Below are 21,384 nucleotides of genomic sequence, written 5' to 3' on the forward strand. Positions count from 1 at the left end.
CCCAACAACAGCTGCTACTACACCTATTGTTGAAACTACCACTTCAGTACCTGAGGTTTCAACAGCAGGCCCCAAAACAACAGTTGTGACTTCCAAACCAGTTGTGACTTCCAAACCCTCTGTTGTTACCACAACTAGTGGACCATCAAAGACCACAAAGGGAACCACTGCCAAACCAGTTGAAACAACCACAAAAGAGGCAACAACAGTTGAAACCATATCAACAAAGCCACCAAAGTTTGAAACTACTGGCCCAACAACAGCTGCCACTTCACCTATTGTTGAAACTACCACTTCAGTACCTGAGGTTTCAACAGAAGGCCCCAAAACAACAGTTGTGACTTCCAAACCAGTTGTGACTTCCAAACCCTCTGTTGTTACCACAACTAGTGGACCATCAAAGACCACAAAGGGAACCACTGCCAAACCAGTTGAAACAACCACAAAAGAGGCAACAACAGTTGAAACCATATCAACAAAGCCACCAAAGTTTGAAACTACTGGCCCAACAACAGCTGCCACTTCACCTATTGTTGAAACTACCACTTCAGTACCTGAGGTTTCAACAGAAGGCCCCAAAACAACAGTTGTGACTTCCAAACCAGTTGTGACTTCCAAACCCTCTGTGGTTACCACAACTAGTGGACCATCAAAGACCACAAAGGGAACCACTGCCAAACCAGTTGAAACAACCACAAAAGAGGCAACAACAGTTGAAACCATATCAACAAAGCCACCAACGTTTGAAACTACTGGCCCAACAACAGCTGCCACTTCACCTATTGTTGAAACTACCACTTCAGTACCTGAGGTTTCAACAGAAGGCCCCAAAACAACAGTTGTGACTTCCAAACCAGTTGTGACTTCCAAACCCTCTGTTGTTACCACAACTAGTGGACCATCAAAGACCACAAAGGGAACCACTGCCAAACCAGTTGAAACAACCACAAAAGAGGCAACAACAGTTGAAACCATATCAACAAAGCCACCAAAGTTTGAAACTACTGGCCCAACAACAGCTGCCACTTCACCTATTGTTGAAACTACCACTTCAGTACCTGAGGTTTCAACAGAAGGCCCCAAAACAACAGTTGTGACTTCCAAACCAGTTGTGACTTCCAAACCCTCTGTTGTTACCACAACTAGTGGACCATCAAAGACCACAAAGGGAACCACTGCCAAACCAGTTGAAACAACCACAAAAGAGGCAACAACAGTTGAAACCATATCAACAAAGCCACCAAAGTTTGAAACTACTGGCCCAACAACAGCTGCCACTTCACCTATTGTTGAAACTACCACTTCAGTACCTAAGGTTTCAACAGAAGGCCCCAAAACAACAGTTGTGACTTCCAAGCCAGTTGTGACTTCCAAACCCTCTGTTGTTACCACAACTAGTGGACCATCAAAGACCACAAAGGGAACCACTGCCAAACCAGTTGAAACAACCACAAAAGAGGCAACAACAGTTGAAACCATATCAACAAAGCCACCAAAGTTTGAAACTACTGGCCCAACAACAGCTGCCACTTCACCTATTGTTGAAACTACCACTTCAGTACCTGAGGTTTCAACAGAAGGCCCCAAAACAACAGTTGTGACTTCCAAACAAGTTGTGACTTCCAAACCCTCTGTTGTTACCACAACTAGTGGACCATCAAAGACCACAAAGGGAACCACTGCCAAACCAGTTGAAACAACCACAAAAGAGGCAACAACAGTTGAAACCATATCAACAAAGCCACCAAAGTTTGAAACTACTGGCCCAACAACAGCTGCCACTTCACCTATTGTTGAAACTACCACTTCAGTACCTAAGGTTTCAACAGAAGGCCCCAAAACAACAGTTGTGACTTCCAAACCAGTTGTGACTTCCAAACCCTCTGTTGTTACCACAACTAGTGGACCATCAAAGACCACAAAGGGAACCACTGCCAAACCAGTTGAAACAACCACAAAAGAGGCAACAACAGTTGAAACCATATCAACAAAGCCACCAAAGTTTGAAACTACTGGCCCAACAACAGCTGCCACTTCACCTATTGTTGAAACTACCACTTCAGTACCTGAGGTTTCAACAGAAGGCCCCAAAACAACAGTTGTGACTTCCAAACCAGTTGTGACTTCCAAACCCTCTGTTGTTACCACAACTAGTGGACCATCAAAGACCACAAAGGGAACCACTGCCAAACCAGTTGAAACAACCACAAAAGAGGCAACAACAGTTGAAACCATATCAACAAAGCCACCAAAGTTTGAAACTACTGGCCCAACAACAGCTGCCACTTCACCTATTGTTGAAACTACCACTTCAGTACCTGAGGTTTCAACAGAAGGCCCCAAAACAACAGTTGTGACTTCCAAACCAGTTGTGACTTCCAAACCCTCTGTTGTTACCACAACTAGTGGACCATCAAAGACCACAAAGGGAACCACTGCCAAACCAGTTGAAACAACCACAAAAGAGGCAACAACAGTTGAAACCATATCAACAAAGCCACCAAAGATTGAAACTACTGGCCCAACAACAGCTGCCACTTCACCTATTGTTGAAACTACCACTTCAGTACCTGAGGTTTCAACAGAAGGCCCCAAAACAACAGTTGTGACTTCCAAACCAGTTGTGACTTCCAAACCCTCTGTTGTTACCACAACTAGTGGACCATCAAAGACCACAAAGGGAACCACTGCCAAACCAGTTGAAACAACCACAAAAGAGGCAACAACAGTTGAAACCATATCAACAAAGCCACCAAAGTTTGAAACTACTGGCCCAACAACAGCTGCCACTTCACCTATTGTTGAAACTACCACTTCAGTACCTGAGGTTTCAACAGAAGGCCCCAAAACAACAGTTGTGACTTCCAAACCAGTTGTGACTTCCAAACCCTCTGTTGTTACCACAACTAGTGGACCATCAAAGACCACAAAGGGAACCACTGCCAAACCAGTTGAAACAACCACAGAAGAGGCAACAACAGTTGAAACCGTATCAACAAAGCCACCAAAGGTGGAAACTACTGGCCCAACTACAGCTGCTACTACACCTATTGTTGAAACTACCACTTCAGTACCTGAGGTTTCAACAGAAGGCCCCAAAACAACAGTTGTGACTTCCAAACCAGTTGTGACTTCCAAACCCTCTGTTGTTACCACAACTAGTGGACCATCAAAGACCACAAAGGGAACCACTGCCAAACCAGTTGAAACAACCACAAAAGAGGCAACAACAGTTGAAACCATATCAACAAAGCCACCAAAGTTTGAAACTACTGGCCCAACAACAGCTGCTACTACACCTATTGTTGAAACTACCACTTCAGTACCTGAGGTTTCAACAGAAGGCCCCAAAACAACAGTTGTGACTTCCAAACCAGTTGTGACTTCCAAACCCTCTGTTGTTACCACAACTAGTGGACCATCAAAGACCACAAAGGGAACCACTGCCAAACCAGTTGAAACAACCACAAAAGAGGCAACAACAGTTGAAACCATATCAACAAAGCCACCAAAGTTTGAAACTACTGGCCCAACAACAGCTGCCACTTCACCTATTGTTGAAACTACCACTTCAGTACCTGAGGTTTCAACAGAAGGCCCCAAAACAACAGTTGTGACTTCCAAACCAGTTGTGACTTCCAAACCCTCTGTTGTTACCACAACTAGTGGACCATCAAAGACCACAAAGGGAACCACTGCCAAACCAGTTGAAACAACCACAAAAGAGGCAACAACAGTTGAAACCATATCAACAAAGCCACCAAAGTTTGAAACTACTGGCCCAACAACAGCTGCTACTACACCTATTGTTGAAACTACCACTTCAGTACCTGAGGTTTCAACAGAAGGCCCCAAAACAACAGTTGTGACTTCCAAACCAGTTGTGACTTCCAAACCCTCTGTTGTTACCACAACTAGTGGACCATCAAAGACCACAAAGGGAACCACTGCCAAACCAGTTGAAACAACCACAAAAGAGGCAACAACAGTTGAAACCATATCAACAAAGCCACCAAAGTTTGAAACTACTGGCCCAACAACAGCTGCCACTTCACCTATTGTTGAAACTACCACTTCAGTACCTGAGGTTTCAACAGAAGGCCCCAAAACAACAGTTGTGACTTCCAAACCAGTTGTGACTTCCAAACCCTCTGTTGTTACCACAACTAGTGGACCATCAAAGACCACAAAGGGAACCACTGCCAAACCAGTTGAAACAACCACAAAAGAGGCAACAACAGTTGAAACCATATCAACAAAGCCACCAAAGTTTGAAACTACTGGCCCAACAACAGCTGCCACTTCACCTATTGTTGAAACTACCACTTCAGTACCTGAGGTTTCAACAGAAGGCCCCAAAACAACAGTTGTGACTTCCAAACCAGTTGTGACTTCCAAACCCTCTGTGGTTACCACAACTAGTGGACCATCAAAGACCACAAAGGGAACCACTGCCAAACCAGTTGAAACAACCACAAAAGAGGCAACAACAGTTGAAACCATATCAACAAAGCCACCAAAGTTTGAAACTACTGGCCCAACAACAGCTGCCACTTCACCTATTGTTGAAACTACCACTTCAGTACCTGAGGTTTCAACAGAAGGCCCCAAAACAACAGTTGTGACTTCCAAACCAGTTGTGACTTCCAAACCCTCTGTTGTTACCACAACTAGTGGACCATCAAAGACCACAAAGGGAACCACTGCCAAACCAGTTGAAACAACCACAAAAGAGGCAACAACAGTTGAAACCATATCAACAAAGCCACCAAAGTTTGAAACTACTGGCCCAACAACAGCTGCCACTTCACCTATTGTTGAAACTACCACTTCAGTACCTAAGGTTTCAACAGAAGGCCCCAAAACAACAGTTGTGACTTCCAAACCAGTTGTGACTTCCAAACCCTCTGTTGTTACCACAACTAGTGGACCATCAAAGACCACAAAGGGAACCACTGCCAAACCAGTTGAAACAACCACAAAAGAGGCAACAACAGTTGAAACCATATCAACAAAGCCACCAAAGTTTGAAACTACTGGCCCAACAACAGCTGCCACTTCACCTATTGTTGAAACTACCACTTCAGTACCTGAGGTTTCAACAGAAGGCCCAAAAACAACAGTTGTGACTTCCAAACCAGTTGTGACTTCCAAACCCTCTGTTGTTACCACAACTAGTGGACCATCAAAGACCACAAAGGGAACCACTGCCAAACCAGTTGAAACAACCACAAAAGAGGCAACAACAGTTGAAACCATATCAACAAAGCCACCAAAGTTTGAAACTACTGGCCCAACAACAGCTGCCACTTCACCTATTGTTGAAACTACCACTTCAGTACCTGAGGTTTCAACAGAAGGCCCCAAAACAACAGTTGTGACTTCCAAACCAGTTGTGACTTCCAAACCCTCTGTGGTTACCACAACTAGTGGACCATCAAAGACCACAAAGGGAACCACTGCCAAACCAGTTGAAACAACCACAAAAGAGGCAACAACAGTTGAAACCATATCAACAAAGCCACCAAAGTTTGAAACTACTGGCCCAACAACAGCTGCCACTTCACCTATTGTTGAAACTACCACTTCAGTACCTGAGGTTTCAACAGAAGGCCCCAAAACAACAGTTGTGACTTCCAAACCAGTTGTGACTTCCAAACCCTCTGTTGTTACCACAACTAGTGGACCATCAAAGACCACAAAGGGAACCACTGCCAAACCAGTTGAAACAACCACAAAAGAGGCAACAACAGTTGAAACCATATCAACAAAGCCACCAAAGTTTGAAACTACTGGGCCAACAACAGCTGCCACTTCACCTATTGTTGAAACTACCACTTCAGTACCTAAGGTTTCAACAGAAGGCCCCAAAACAACAGTTGTGACTTCCAAACCAGTTGTGACTTCCAAACCCTCTGTTGTTACCACAACTAGTGGACCATCAAAGACCACAAAGGGAACCACTGCCAAACCAGTTGAAACAACCACAAAAGAGGCAACAACAGTTGAAACCATATCAACAAAGCCACCAAAGTTTGAAACTACTGGCCCAACAACAGCTGCCACTTCACCTATTGTTGAAACTACCACTTCAGTACCTGAGGTTTCAACAGAAGGCCCCAAAACAACAGTTGTGACTTCCAAACCAGTTGTGACTTCCAAACCCTCTGTTGTTACCACAACTAGTGGACCATCAAAGACCACAAAGGGAACCACTGCCAAACCAGTTGAAACAACCACAAAAGAGGCAACAACAGTTGAAACCATATCAACAAAGCCACCAAAGTTTGAAACTACTGGCCCAACAACAGCTGCCACTTCACCTATTGTTGAAACTACCACTTCAGTACCTGACGTTTCAACAGAAGGCCCCAAAACAACAGTTGTGACTTCCAAACCAGTTGTGACTTCCAAACCCTCTGTTGTTACCACAACTAGTGGACCATCAAAGACCACAAAGGGAACCACTGCCAAACCAGTTGAAACAACCACAAAAGAGGCAACAACAGTTGAAACCATATCAACAAAGCCACCAAAGTTTGAAACTACTGGCCCAACAACAGCTGCCACTTCACCTATTGTTGAAACTACCACTTCAGTGCCTGAGGTTTCAACAGAAGGCCCCAAAACAACAGTTGTGACTTCCAAACCAGTTGTGACTTCCAAACCCTCTGTTGTTACCACAACTAGTGGACCATCAAAGACCACAAAGGGAACCACTGCCAAACCAGTTGAAACAACCACAAAAGAGGCAACAACAGTTGAAACCATATCAACAAAGCCACCAAAGTTTGAAACTACTGGCCCAACAACAGCTGCCACTTCACCTATTGTTGAAACTACCACTTCAGTACCTGAGGTTTCAACAGAAGGCCCCAAAACAACAGTTGTGACTTCCAAACCAGTTGTGACTTCCAAACCCTCTGTTGTTACCACAACTAGTGGACCATCAAAGACCACAAAGGGAACCACTGCAAAACCAGTTGAAACCACAAAGGGAACCACATTCAAGCCTTCAACATCTACAGGATTTACCTCTATTGGACCAATTACTGAGACATTACCAGGTACTTCACAGCTGCCCACAACAACTGGAGCACTAATTACAACATCCAGCATATGTACCTGTAACGTCAATGGAACATCATATCATCCTGGTGAGTGATATACCACTTTCTTATCGAATTCACAAATATGTGTGTGTGTGTGTGTGTGTGTGTGTGTGTGTGTGTGTGTATGTGTGTGTGTGTGTGAGAGTTTTGCTTTCTATATTGTCATTCATTGTTTTTGTTCATAGTTTAAGAACCAGTCTTATTTCAATAGCATGCAGAATATCTTTGAAGAGTGCCTTGATTCAGCTTTTTTTTTTATTACAGCATGCAGAATGTCTTGAATATCACAGACATTTTGATATCTCTCTTTAGCGTCTCTTTTTTGTTCATATATTCCACATGTCTTTCATTTCCACAGGGGACTTGGTGTATAATGTCACTGATGGTTTAGGGTGGTGTTACAGTGCATATTGTGGAGTGTCTTGCCAAGTGGAGACACAATCCAAGCCATGTTCCACAACACCCTCACCCCCAACACCCTCACCTACAACTACTGTAGACTGCACCCACGTGGATCCACCCAGAAAGGTACAATATAGGCCTAGATCAAATGTGGTTAGCTTCCAAGAAGGCTGTCAATACTTTATTTTCCTTTTATCTATGTAATGTATTTCAACTACCTAGAGTATTTTGTCTGTATAGGAGAAGAGCTTTGTGTAGCTACTGTAGGCCATTTATGCTATGCAGGCTTAAATCACTCAAAGTTTGTATATTTGAACAGTAGTACGTTTGCACGTACTACTGTTCAAATATACTCTTGCATTGCCTGCAACCATCTATTAAAGATTCATTTTGTCAAATATTTAACACCTCTATTCATTTAGATGCTTGTTGACAACCTGCGAAGCCATTTGAACTACATTGTATACCGTAAAACTTCAATTCAAAGCCAAATCCCAAATTGCCGCAGGTCCCATATAGATGCGGGGTATGGCTACATGTTTTGTTAAATAAACCCCTGGGCTATTAATTTTTTTGCATGTTTGAGTAACTGCTTGTTCATCCTCGCCCAGGATGGAGAGTCCTGGCAGGTTAACAACTGCACCACAGCCACGTGCACCAAAGGCCAGGTCATTGAGACGCCTGCTCCCTGTCCCACAGTTCAGCAACCACTCTGTGCTAATGGACGGAAGCTTGTCAAGGTCTTCGATTCGTCTGGATGCTGCTTCCACTATGAATGCGAATGTGAGTTGTTAAATGTAACCTCAGAAGGCAGTTACTGTACTTTTTCCACTTTTGTCTTGGATATTTTGCATTGCCTCAATCACATTACCTACAGTCTGCAACATATTTTACAACGTTAGCTATACTATAATCTATGGTACGGTGTACACCTTTCGACTATTGTACTATTTATACTACATGAATCTTCTCATCCTACAGGTGTGTGTAGCAGCCCGGGTGGATCACGCTACATGACATTTGATGGAAAATCTTACAGTTTCAAGGAGAACTGCTCTTACTATCTGGTCAAAGAGATCATTCCTAAAAACAACCTCACTATTATAGTGAACAACAATTACTGTGACCCCTCAGACAGCACATTCTGTCCCCAGGCTCTCATTATCGACTACCTGTCTTACAAGGTTGTCTTGACTCAGATGAAGACCCTCGGGACATCAGTCAATGTGGTGAGCAGCCATTAAACCTTGTCAACACATACTTTGTTTTAGTGTCAATATCTCACTACATTATTGATTTGATCAGTGATCGGTGAAAGATTAGTGTGTCAGTATAGGTCTATAGTCTGATTTCATTGTGTTTCAATTAGAGGTGTACAGAGACGTCATTGTCTGTATCTGCTCAACCAACAAAATGATCTGTCTCTGTATCTGTGGGCGTGGTTTATACGGAAGCCACAGGCAATCCGGCAAATGTTGTATTTTCTAACCTAATATTTATTATTTCCACATCCTCATGCTGTACTCTCGCTCTCTCTCCCGCTCTCTCTTTAACTAAACTAGGTTTTATGAACTGTCTAAAGGCTTTTGTCTCGCTATGCTCCCATATCTGACTCGGTGGGGGCCACTACAGAATAATGATGACTTTTCAATAATGTGTAGTAAATGAAACAACGAGTGAAATCAAAGTCCTATATTGCAGAACAGAATGGGCCTTTTATCTTGTGGCCATCCACAATGACATAATGTAATGTAATGATATGAATTCATTTGAAGAAACGTAACAACTGATGGACATGTCAAACATGGCCCATGGCATTGGGGTACATCCTTAGTCTCAGTATATGGTATCAAATCTAGTTAGACATGCTGCTGGTTTTGGTAATCCTAATGTGCTGTTTCTCTCCTTACCCTTCAGGTGTATGTGAACCAGAAACGTATCTATCCTGCCTACAGCAATTCTGTCCTGCGCCTCACTAGCACAGATATGGTGATCACCTTGGAGATACTGGAGATCAAGGTGCAAGTGGTCTACAGGGGTTCCTCCTTCAGCATCGACTTGCCCTATTCTCTCTTCAACAGCAACACTGAAGGACTGTGTGGTGAGTTATAATTAAGTTACCCAAACAAAGCATATACAAGAAGAACAGAATTTGCCCAAGAATGGACCCTTGCGGCACACTAAACGTGATTGAGGACTGTGAAGACACATAGCCATGAATGGACTCAAATTTCCTGGACATCAAATAGTAAGAGAGCCAGTCTATGGTGGATGCTGAAATGGCTGCCCTAGCTTCAAGTTGGTCATCTCTCCTCTCAATCTCCCTTCCCAGGAACCTGTGACAACTCCCAGGCCAACGACTGCCGTTCTCCCAACGGCCAGATCGAGGAGTGCCCAGTCTCTGCAGGCGAGTGGCAGGTCCCAGGCACTCCCTGTGTCACCCCCACAGTCCCACCCACCAAACCACCTTCCTCCACCACTGCCAGTGCCTCCTCGGCACCCCCCATATCGACACCAGCGCCCTGCAAACTCTGTGATATCCTAACTAGCAGGTGAGGAGAACCAGCACAATATAGAGGGCTTTCGCCAGACCTACTCACCACATTCTATTGCTTCATGGAGAAGTTCACCCAAAAATGAGTTTCAGAGCAATACGCTGTTCCAGAATTCTCCTAAACAAGTGGTCCCAAAAGATTTTAAAGTCCTGTACGCCCTCAAACATTCAACCTCTTGGTGGCTGTATTTCCAGAGGGCACTACAGATTTTGTTTTTCTTGGCCTACCCCTGATGTGCGAGTACCCCTGAGTGTACGCGTACCCCACTTTGGGAATGTGCCCTAAACAATTGAAGTGGATGGTGAAGTCTTCAGAAGCCCTGAGATTCCAAATTGACTTGAAAATACATCATTTACACCGTTTTTAGCTGGAATATTGTAGCAGACTACAATATCCGCATCTTACTGTACCTTCTTAGAGCACATGGCTACAGTGAAGATTGCAGGGTGTAAATGATGTACTTTCAAGTCAACTTGGCATCTCAGGGCTTCTGGTAACTTGGATTACGCCAGATGAGTACTGATAGAGAAGAAAATTCTACATCTCCGCTAAATGTGATAATTAACAGCTTATCTACCAAATAAATTGAAACCAATGAGTCTAGGAAGATGTCTCATAAAAGTATATTTATTACCATACATTCTCTGCAATATGTATATTGACAGAGGGCTTGAATCTCAATGTACACGTCTGATCAATGTACAGAGTCAAATATTCAGCAAATGGCCGACAGTCAACATATGCTTTATAGGCAAAGGTAGGCAGAGAGAAACAGAGAGGAGGAAGGGGGGGTGAATTGTGTGTGCGTCGTGCAGGCTCCTGTCTGGCCTGAGTTATCAGTTGTTATGGTACACGATGCACTGGACAAGGTCTCAGCAAGCAAAAGGAGAAGTCCTCTGCTATGAGTGAGATGTCATGGGCCAATGGGCCAGAGCAAAGGGGAGAATAATTATGTGTATGCAATTATAGCTTATTGATTAGGAAATGCCAATGGAACTCATATTTTTCTCCAACAAGTACCATGGAGTTTTTTTTTTAAATGTTTGAAAGTTGGTCACCATCCACTTCAGTTTAGGAGAATTCTGCAACAGTGCTTTGCTCTGAAACTCCAAAAATATTTTGTGGACCAAAAAACTTCACCCTTCTCCTTCCATGGGGGTGTGTAGATAATGACTGAATTAGTATTTTTGTGTGACCTTATCCTTTATGGCTCAGAGATAATGCCAAACCAAGACCAATCATAATAACCATTCACAGAGACCATTCAAAAGCAGTTAAAATCGTTTGGAAAATGAAATTTGGATACTGTCCCTGACCATGCTAATACATTCTGTCCTGGTTTGTTTGCGCCCTCTAGTGTTTTCGAGCAGTGCCACGCATTTGTGCCGCCGGCAGCATTCGTGACGGCCTGCAAAGACAGCTGCACCTGCTCCAGCCTGGAGGCCTATGCCACGGAGTGCTCCAGTGCAGGAGTCTGTATCGACTGGAGGAATGCCACCAACGGGCAGTGTGGTGAGACTTCCACTCTTTTTAATCATATTAATCGATCTTTTCAATCCCCTCTTTTCATATTTTTTCATGTACAACTAGCAGAATTTGTTTGAAATTGGTGCAGCATTGACCAAGCTCGCGGCCACTTGCCTCGGCAGCCTGCACGTACAGTACGTCCACAAAACAAGATCATTTTTGCAATGGTCACAGGCTCAGGCTTTAAAAAATACCGAAATTCTCCTTTAAGTCGATACCATTGATACAACGCCCAGTTGTTTCCTGGAGTTCTGAAAATTGTGTATAGCCTAATAATAATAATGCATGAATATATAATATCCGGGCAGAATGTTTTTTTAAACATAATTTCCATCCTACAGAGCACAAGTGTCCAAGCAACAAGGTGTATAAGGCCTGTGGTCCAGCTGTACAGCCTACATGCAATGACAGGTAGGCCTGATCCACTGATGTCATGTTTTTCCCCTGCGTCTGTCTGCATGTTCATACATCCGTCCATCTATAAGCAAGATATCTCCAAAAGCTGTTACATTTACATATGTTGACTGGCCAACAGGGGGTGTGGTGGTGGGCGTGGTCTATCACCAAACGGTGCATAATCGTACCACAGGAATGAGTCCAAAAGACCTTAATGTTAGCACTTACAGTTGCTACCTGTAAGTCAATGGGATTTGTGTATGGGGATTTTGGTTAAATGCTTGAAATGAGGTCTGTGGTTAACAAAAGTTTATGAAACAGAGAACTTTGTTTTCAGCAAGATAATCTTCACAAATGAGGACCACTTTGACGATTTTCAAATGGCGAATGCGTTTTCCAGCGATTTTCAGAAAACACTTCAAAAGTCATAGAAGTGGTCCTCAATTGAGAAGATTATCTTGCTGAACACAAAGTCAACTGTTGCATAAACTTAAGCGTTCAACTGCCGTCTAGTTTTATGTGATAAGGCCCCCAAAATCTTAAAAAAGAAAAATCTACTTTTACTAATCTCATTTGCAATTTCCACATCAGGTACAACAAGAAGTTCGAGGCAGGGAAGCAGCCATCTACTAACAGCTCCAACACCCAGGAGGGCTGCTTCTGCCCCCCTGACACCACTCTGTTCAACACCGTCTATGACATGTGTGTGGTCTCCTGCGGTAAGGCCTGCCTCACACACGCTGCTCTGCATTGGCTCAAGGGAACATAGTCAGTGGTGGATGAAGTACTGTACCTGAAAAACTGAAGTAGGCTACTGTAACGAAGTTCACGAGCATTTGCTCTGTCTAAACTGCTATGCTGTCTAATCTATAAATACTTTCTTCTGTTTGGATTTCAGACTGCGTTGGACCTGATGGTAAACCTAAGCAGGTGAGAACTCTACTTAAAACATGAGTTCATACAACAGATTGTGATCTTTGTGATGTTTGTTTCTGAGCAGTTTCCTTCTGCTCTTCCTTCCACCAGCCTGGTGACACGTGGGACAGTGGCTGCAATCGGTGCATGTGTGACAAGGACTCCATGAGCATCCAGTGCCAGCCTATCCCATGCACACCCAGCCTCAACTGCACCAAGCCTGGCCAGCACCTGGTCAACAAGACAGAGGACTGCTGCCCTGTCTGTGGTGAGTAACACAGCGTCTGGGTAGTGTAGAGGTAAAAGCACTCTCCTATCACCGCGGAGACCCGGGTTCAATTCCCGGCGGCGGTACTTCCGGCTTGGCCAGATGCACCTACAGGCACAATTGGCCGTGTCTGCGGGTGGGAAGGGAAGCCGATGGGGTATGAGTCCTGGTCACTGCACTAGTGCTGGCTCTGAGGGGAGGGGAGGGGAGGGGAGCTGGGGGGAATAACGTGACCCTCCCACACGCTACGTCCTGCCGGTGAAACTCCACGCTGTCAGGGTGAAAAGAAGTGGCTGGCAACTGCACATGTATCGGAGGAAGCATGTGCTAGCCTACACCTCTCCCCATATCGGCAGGCAGAGGGCCGAGGGGGTGGAGCAAAGACTGGGAGAGCAGGGGTGATTTGCCCAAGTACAATTTGGGAGAAAATGGGAGAAAAAGCCAAGCGGGGGACTCTAGGACCCTGAAGACACATTACATTTGCTGTAACTTCACTGCATGTTTACTCTGTAGTATGTAGTATGTCACTATATACACTTGGTGATGTACAGTAGAGGTGAATGACTAGAAAACCACAGGTGGAAAATGTGCCTCTTTATACACATTATTAACGTGAGGCTCAGGGCTATTTATTTGACACGCTTAAAAATCCATGTGCACACAACTGGTGTAAAAGTGTATAGCTATAAGCTAATGAGCTACACGACAGTGACATTCTTGATACTCATCCCGTCATTTTGCCCTCAACAGAGTGCGATGTCAATCTGTGTCCCACTGACACAATCACCTGCCAACCAGGGTTCCAGCTCAACATCACCAGGACCAGTGGCAGCTGCTGCGCTTCCTACCAGTGCGGTATGTGACTCCATTGTCGATGTCGATGTCCCTGATGTTGATCGATATATATATATATATGAAGAGAAAGGAGAGCGAAACGCGTCGTTTGCTGAATAAATCTCAGTTAAATCCTGACTTCAGTGTGCGGTGGTACCTTCTTTTGTTTTATATATATATATATATATATATATATATATATATATATATATAATCAGGAAGGCACAAAATCATAGCAGAGCACTCTCATCTGGCACATCACCTCTTTAACCTCCTCCCATCAGGCAGGAGATACAGGAGCATAAAGTCTCAAAACATCTCGCTTCAGAGGTAGCACCTACCTCCAAGCCATAAGGCATCTGAATTTGTACTGAATCATTATTATGTATTACCTCTATAGCACTTTAAACTGTATGCACTTTACACTGGATACAATGCTGCTGGGTACTGCCTAAACTTTCTGGGTTTGATGTTTTTTCTTTACGTATTTGTGTGCTGCGGCATTGTCTTGTCTTTGTCTGATAGTGAACCAAGACAAATTCCTATCAACTATGTTGACATGGCAATACATTTATTGAATCTAGAATCTTGCATTAATGTTTCCAGACACAAGAGGGCACTAGTGTTGTGTCTTTAAAACATTCTTCAGGAACAACAGTCACGATCAGTGTATGAATTCCCCTGACCTGGCTTCTGTTTGTCTCTCCAGTTCCTAAAGCGGTGTGCGTCTACAACAACACTGAGTACCAGGTAAGAACACAGTCAATATCCCTTAATTAATTAATTAATTAATTAATTAATTAATTAATAACCAGCAATCTAAATGAAGAATATTGAATTGAGCAGCAAGTTTGATCAGGCTGCATTTGTATTCCCAGCCCGGCTCTAAGATCCCACCATCAGGACCTGAGTCCTGTGAAGTCTGTGACTGCAGCAGCTCTGTGGACAGCAAGACCAAGCTGCACACCATCTCCTGCACACCTGTGGTCTGCAACAAAGACTGCTCAGAGGTACACACACACACACACACACACACACACACACACACACACACACGCACACACACACACACACACACACACACACACCTGCACACGTGCTGTCTGCAACAAAGCCTGCTCAGAGGGACAGCATGCTCCCTCATGTACCGACAAACATACAGACTGCATTTTACGTTTCATACTCTTACCCAAGTGCAATCATCATCTTCATCACCATCATCATCATCATCATCATCATCATCATCATAACTAAAAGGCAGCAAGACGTGGGCTGCGATTTTCTTTGTCCCGGAAGTGGTGTCACTCAACTGGAAGTGATGTCATCAGTGATGTCACTTGAGCAATTGTACATTGTGAGATCACTGATGATGTCATAGGCATTGTGACATCATCACTGATGTCATAAGAGCAAGCGCAGAGGAGAGAGACATTTTCGAGGATGCCCATGAGTACCCACAATTCTATGCGCACGAATGAAAGATTGCTGCCTGCTGGCCAGTTCTGTGGCACATGTGTTCAGAGCTCTCACCTCATCTGCCTTGTCTCCTCGTCCTGCAGGGTTATGAGTACCAGCCTGTCTCTGGCCAGTGCTGTGGGACGTGTGTTCAGAAGATGTGTGTTGTCACCCTGCCAGACAACACGACCACCACCATCCAGGTGAGTGTCTGTGTGACGGAACAGCAGATCTCAGAGAAAGCCTTCAGACATCATACAATGCCAAGCGTAACAGGCATGACATTTTATGATGCATATAAATGACATCAAATGTTACATATTCACCACTTCCAATTATTTCTGTGTTTGATGTCATTTTGATGCTAGACAGCAGAGACAGAGAGAGAGAGTGATGTCATTTAGTAGCAAAGTAATCAATGCACTTTGTTGCATAGCTATTTCTTGTTGTTTTGGGGTATGTGTAGTAGTGCTAGGTTAAAAAATATATATCGATACAAATCGATCTATAAATCGCTATATAAATGATAGATAAATCTGAAGGAACTGATATCAATTCATAAGTCGCAATATCGATCTTTTAATATAATGCCTTTTCCCGCTTGAAGCTTTAACCCTGTTAGACTCGCGTGGTTTGGTTCTTAGCGCAACGAGAGCTCATAAACATCTGTAAACATTCATATTTTTAATCATGCTAATGCATCAGGTTAGAGGGCTCCTTGTACAATCTACATCATTAGTTCTTTCAGAATCTCTTTCATATCCAAGCAAAATTGGTATTGTAACTGAAATATCGATATTGAATCGACTCAGGAAATCAGTGGCGTATGTTTAAAATGGAGTTTATGTTTCTCAGATACTCAGGGTGCCTGGTCACGCACTGTGTGAGCGAGCGAGGCCCAGGACCTCCGTCATCCCTCTCTCTCTCTCCCACTATCTAATAAAGCCATTATGTGTTCCTCCTCTAACCGCATGGTGGTACAGGTGAACACGACTTGGTCGCCCCCTGATGACAAGTGTGTGAAATACACCTGTGAGAAGATTAATGGACAGCTCATTACCAAGGAGACCAAGACCACCTGTCCTCCCTTCAACCCACTGGACTGTGAACCTGTGAGTTCTTCTGCCTTCACCCACGCTAACAAACAATCCACAGCTCATAACCTGGACCTTCTGGACTGCATACTGATATGTCTAACATGCAATCTGAAATCTGCCTTTGTTTTTCCAGGGCACAGTGACTACTGATTCTAGTGGATGCTGCAAGAGCTGTAAGTTAAAGAGTGTAGTGAAGAGATTTGTATACTACAGTGGCCTACTGTAGGTCAACGCACTGCAAACAATGCTGATTAATTTTGCACCTGATCTCACATATATCCGAAAACAAGTTTTGCAGACTTTGACACTGATGTCATTCATGCACAAATGGCATCACTGGTCCACAACTTCACTCAAATAAACTCTCAATAACTGTCAAATTAAATGAATGTCTGCAAAACTGCTTACAGTTTTTGGATATGTGCAAAAATAAATCAGCATTGTTTTTCGGTGGAAGTTCTCCTTTCAGAAAACATGCAAATAGACAAAACACGAGCAAATCAATTCCATCAATCTGTCAACATGTGCTGCAAATACAACTGCAATACATAAATATTGCATACACACAACACATTAAGTCTACTTGGTTGTGTTGTGTGTATTTGCAGCGCCTGTGTTGTAAAAATTGATGGTGTTCTGTCTAGTTGCACAGTGCATTGACCTCTCTAGGCCACCGTAGTGAACAGATACAACTGTATACGTTGGAAAGATGTAATTTTGCCCACAAAGTTGTCTGTCACCACGTCATCTAGTGAAGCCTAACGCTGTGTGTATGTATGTTCCAGGTACGGTGCGTAGCATCTGCGAGGTCCATACCAACGAGACGGTCATCGAGGTGGACGACTGTAGGAGCCTGTCGCCTGTCAACATCTCCTCCTGCGCCGGACACTGTGGAAGCTCCTCCATGTGAGTCGGCCATCTTTATAGCACTACTCAGTCAGAACGCTGCTTTGCCAGGGCACCTTTCTGCAACTCGGTGTCTTTAACACGCCCCGCTCTCTCTCACACACACACACACACACAGACACACACACACACACACTGCTCGCACACACACTTTGTGTTCCGGGGGCACCTTCTAATTCAGGACCGATTCAAGTCCGAGACGAGACCAAGACCGCCAAAAATCGATCTCGAGACCGGACTCGAGACTGAGACCGGACTGGAGTACTACAGCCCTGCGGGGCAGCATTGACGATAAATGGGACTGATGCAAGGGTAGAACTACATGCATCCTCCATGAGCTCCATCCTGATTCCAGTGGGAAGAGATCCACCGCTACTATTACTATTATTAGTCATGTTTTTATTACAGTTGTAACCCTCGACTATTAATATTATAGTTCATTATTACTGTCTCTCTCTCTCTCTCAACCCAACCACTCATGGCAGATGAACGCCCACCAAGAGCCAGGTCAGCTCAAGGTTTTCTTCCCCGTTAAAGGGGTCTTTTCCTTGCTGCCACCAAGTGCTGCTCTTGTTGGCTAACTGTTTCAATTGTCACATGACCTCACAGTATAATCTCCAGTGCACGTGAGAATTGTTTCCATTGTTGGGTCTAAAATAATAAAGAGCCTGGTCTTCTTACCTGCTCTATTTGTAAAGCGCTTTGAGATAACTCTTGTGCTATATGAATGAATATACAATTGATTCACTTGACTTATTTTTAAAGTCACAGACATTGAAATTTAGGGATCTAGTGGATTTCAAAACTGCACAAATAGTGTTTAAAGCAACACAAAATCTACTGCCAAACAACATCCAAAAAATGTTCAATGATAGAGAAGGGGGATATAACTTAAGAGGGAGATTTAATTTAAAACAGCCGATTGTGCACACCACTAAGAAAAGCATGTGCATTTCTGTCTGTGGGGTGAAGTTGTGGAATGGTTTACCGGAGGAGTTAAAGGAAAGTAAAAATATTGTTCATTTTAAGAGAAAGTTGAAACACTTTATACTGGAGAAATATAGAACTGATGGTTAACTGTCTTTTGATGATGTATAGTTCAAATGCTAAAAATGTATATATGACGTATAGATCAAATGCTTAAAAAAGAAAAAAAAGAAAAAATTGCTTGCTGTTTTTGTTAATTTGTTCGTTTGTTTCTTTGTAATTAGACCATATGGAAAGTTTGTAATTTATAAGATGAACTGGGTTAGGGCATTTACAAGCTTATAGCTTCAGCCCTAACCTTTTCGGCCAGCATTGTATGTTTGTTTTGTTTCGCATGTTTGTTTTTTTGTGATGTGGCGCGAAATAAACTTTATTCATTCATTCATTCATTCATTCATTCATTCATTCATTGATTGATTGATTGATTGATTGATGGATGACTGGTGGGGGACAACATTTTTACAACACGTTTACTATTTGCTTGTCTTTGCTTCATGTGTGTGTGTGTGTGTGTGTTGTGAGCAGGTACTCTGCAGCAGCCAGCAAGGTGATGCACGAGTGTGAGTGTTGCAGGGAGACGAGCACCAAGACGGGGGAGGTGGAGCTGACGTGTCGCGACGGCTCCAAGGTCAAACACACCTACACCACGGTGGTGGCCTGCAGCTGCAGCGTGAGCCAGTGTGTGCCCGGCGGGTCCGGGGTCACGGACGGCGTGGGCCGCAGACGCAGGAGACGTTGAGACGAGAGCACACGTGACCGATGAATGTTTCCAGTGGATTGGAGCCAGATGCCTTACAGATGCTACACAACAGTGTCAGCTTTCATCATTGTACCCAATGACTTGTGCAGCACTTTTTCCAATGTCACAGAATATAATTGTCGTGTAAATGTATTGTAGTTTAGCATAATTATCATAGTAGTCTATATTAATAAAATGAATTCCTGCAAAATGAACACTTGTATCTCTACATTCTATGTGGCCCTTGTACATATTAGCAAAACACAAATATTCAGCAACATGGAGGATCAGTTTGGTTACAGGGTAACCTTGGTTCTGTGAGTGAAGAGACTGTCTCTCCACAGTTACATACCATAATGTACGGGACTGACCCCACTGGGGCAGTTGATGTGGATACTTTAAGACATTGGTCCCCAAACTGCGGACCACCTGTGGTCTGTGGGGCTCCGCCTGGTGGTCACCTGAGCATTGCAAAATAAAAAAATAAAAGATAAATACAGACAGCCGTTTTTACATACTGTATACGTACACATTCACCCTGAGGAGTAGACTTGGGTCGATTTTCGGAAATATCGCAATTTCTGGGAAATCACGATTTGGACATTTCAGAGGCTGAATTTTCTGGTATGAAACTAGAAGACCTAAGGCATTGATTGGTACCAACCATGTCATGCTAGCTTGTCAGGAAGGTAGCTAAATAACGCTCCAAAGTTAGGCTAAATTTTGGTGAGGGAAAAAGCATTTTCAAATGGGTCCTCTTTCACAGCCTATTGAGCCAAATGTTGGCAGGTGTGTGTGTGTGTGTGTGTTCGTTTTGAACCAGTAGCAGCTTGTTATTTAGCCTTTCTGATAATATTCCATGGTTTAAAGAAATGGCTGGTATCCGAAATAGTCCCTGTGAAATGTGGGTTTTTGAGGAGCGCCCTGTGCACATTCACACACACATTCACACCTGGAAGCTGACCAGTACAACCACAGCCTGAATACAGAGGCGTTGATGTTATAACACGTATGCCAAACACAAGTTAAAGTCAATCCCACTCAAAGCAATGCACACACATCACATCAACAATCTGACATTTATATGATTGTGCATCTGCATGATAGAAGAGTTGTCTTTAAAGATGCGCCACAGGATCTAGCTATATCCTGGACTTGCGAGCCAACTCACATGGCTAGGCAGTCCTCCAACATCAACACAAGCCAGCTCCTCCTTAGAGCAACATAGGTCATGTTAACACCAGGACAATGCACCATATTGTATTCAATATCCAGAGATATTAAGCCACGGCATATTGCTCTAATAGCGCTTGACTGACTCCCAGTCGGCTGTGGAAATATACCGGATCAAAACCAACTAAGGGTCAGGACGGGTGTGGTCTGCTGCATATTGTGACTTCTTACACATTGAATGCGTATGCCATCTGATTAGCTGTTCAATGTCACAGTACAACATATGTGGCTTTGTATTTGTGTTTGCATTTTCTTCATCAAGAGACTCTGTGGGCCATATCTGACGCCCACGTGCCGGAAGGGCAGATCTTTGCTTGTTTCTAGCACTCAAAATCCCCCTTTTTTCATTTTAATTATCACTGGGTCGCTGAAACAGCTCCTTTGATGTACTGACCCAGTTTAATTATCACTGGGTCGCTGAAACACCTCCTTTGATGTCCTGAGCCCCAAGCATGGAAGTCACCTCCACGCGGATCTAATGCATCAAAGTCGGTCTCCGTGAGCCAGGACAGACCCCCTGGCTTGGAGATCACGTCTACCGACAATTATATCATTTTTAAACAGTTAATTTCCCTATAAATCATTACAATACGCTCTCGGAGGTGGGGATGCAATTCTCGGCGGGGGTGCAAAACTCGGCATGACACCGGGAAGAATATAAACATGCGGTTAAAAAGGCAAATGCCTGGAAAGCTATAGTGGACATTCTCAACACAGACGGTAAGTAACAGCTAACACATCGTTAGCATGGATAATCATACAGCATGTTAGCAGGAGTAGACAGTTTTGTATGTTGCAATCAAAACGGTATTATGCCTTAACTGGCTAGCTTCTCTGTCTGTCCGTCCATGTTTCCATAGTATTTGAAACAAGTTGAAATACATGTATTTTTTTAATCAGAATTTATTTTCTATTTGAATGTATTTTACAGACATATACTGTATGCACACATGTCCAG

At 43.7% G+C, this 21,384-nt stretch overlaps 1 protein-coding gene across 1 annotated transcript; it reads left to right on the forward strand.

Annotated features, from left to right (window-relative positions):
- Nucleotides 1–75: 75 nt before the first annotated feature.
- Nucleotides 76–19,402, forward strand: LOC310799661 (intestinal mucin-like protein). The gene is made up of 19 exons (XM_083662254.1): nucleotides 76–7,157; nucleotides 7,471–7,640; nucleotides 8,126–8,297; nucleotides 8,496–8,743; nucleotides 9,432–9,615; nucleotides 9,847–10,066; nucleotides 11,427–11,581; nucleotides 11,938–12,007; nucleotides 12,584–12,711; nucleotides 12,891–12,922; nucleotides 13,019–13,175; nucleotides 13,926–14,030; nucleotides 14,719–14,759; nucleotides 14,888–15,019; nucleotides 15,569–15,667; nucleotides 16,448–16,576; nucleotides 16,695–16,734; nucleotides 17,347–17,467; nucleotides 18,980–19,402. Exons 4-19 carry the CDS (start codon nucleotides 8,528–8,530, stop codon nucleotides 19,191–19,193), a joined length of 2,043 nt encoding a protein of 680 aa, XP_083518380.1. The 5' UTR covers nucleotides 76–7,157; nucleotides 7,471–7,640; nucleotides 8,126–8,297; nucleotides 8,496–8,527; the 3' UTR covers nucleotides 19,194–19,402.
- Nucleotides 19,403–21,384: the final 1,982 nt, after the last annotated feature.

The sequence above is a fragment of the Poromitra crassiceps genome (assembly GCF_964638095.1).
Source record: "Poromitra crassiceps genome assembly, chromosome: 28".
In the NCBI taxonomy this organism is placed as follows: domain Eukaryota; kingdom Metazoa; phylum Chordata; class Actinopteri; order Beryciformes; family Melamphaidae; genus Poromitra; species Poromitra crassiceps.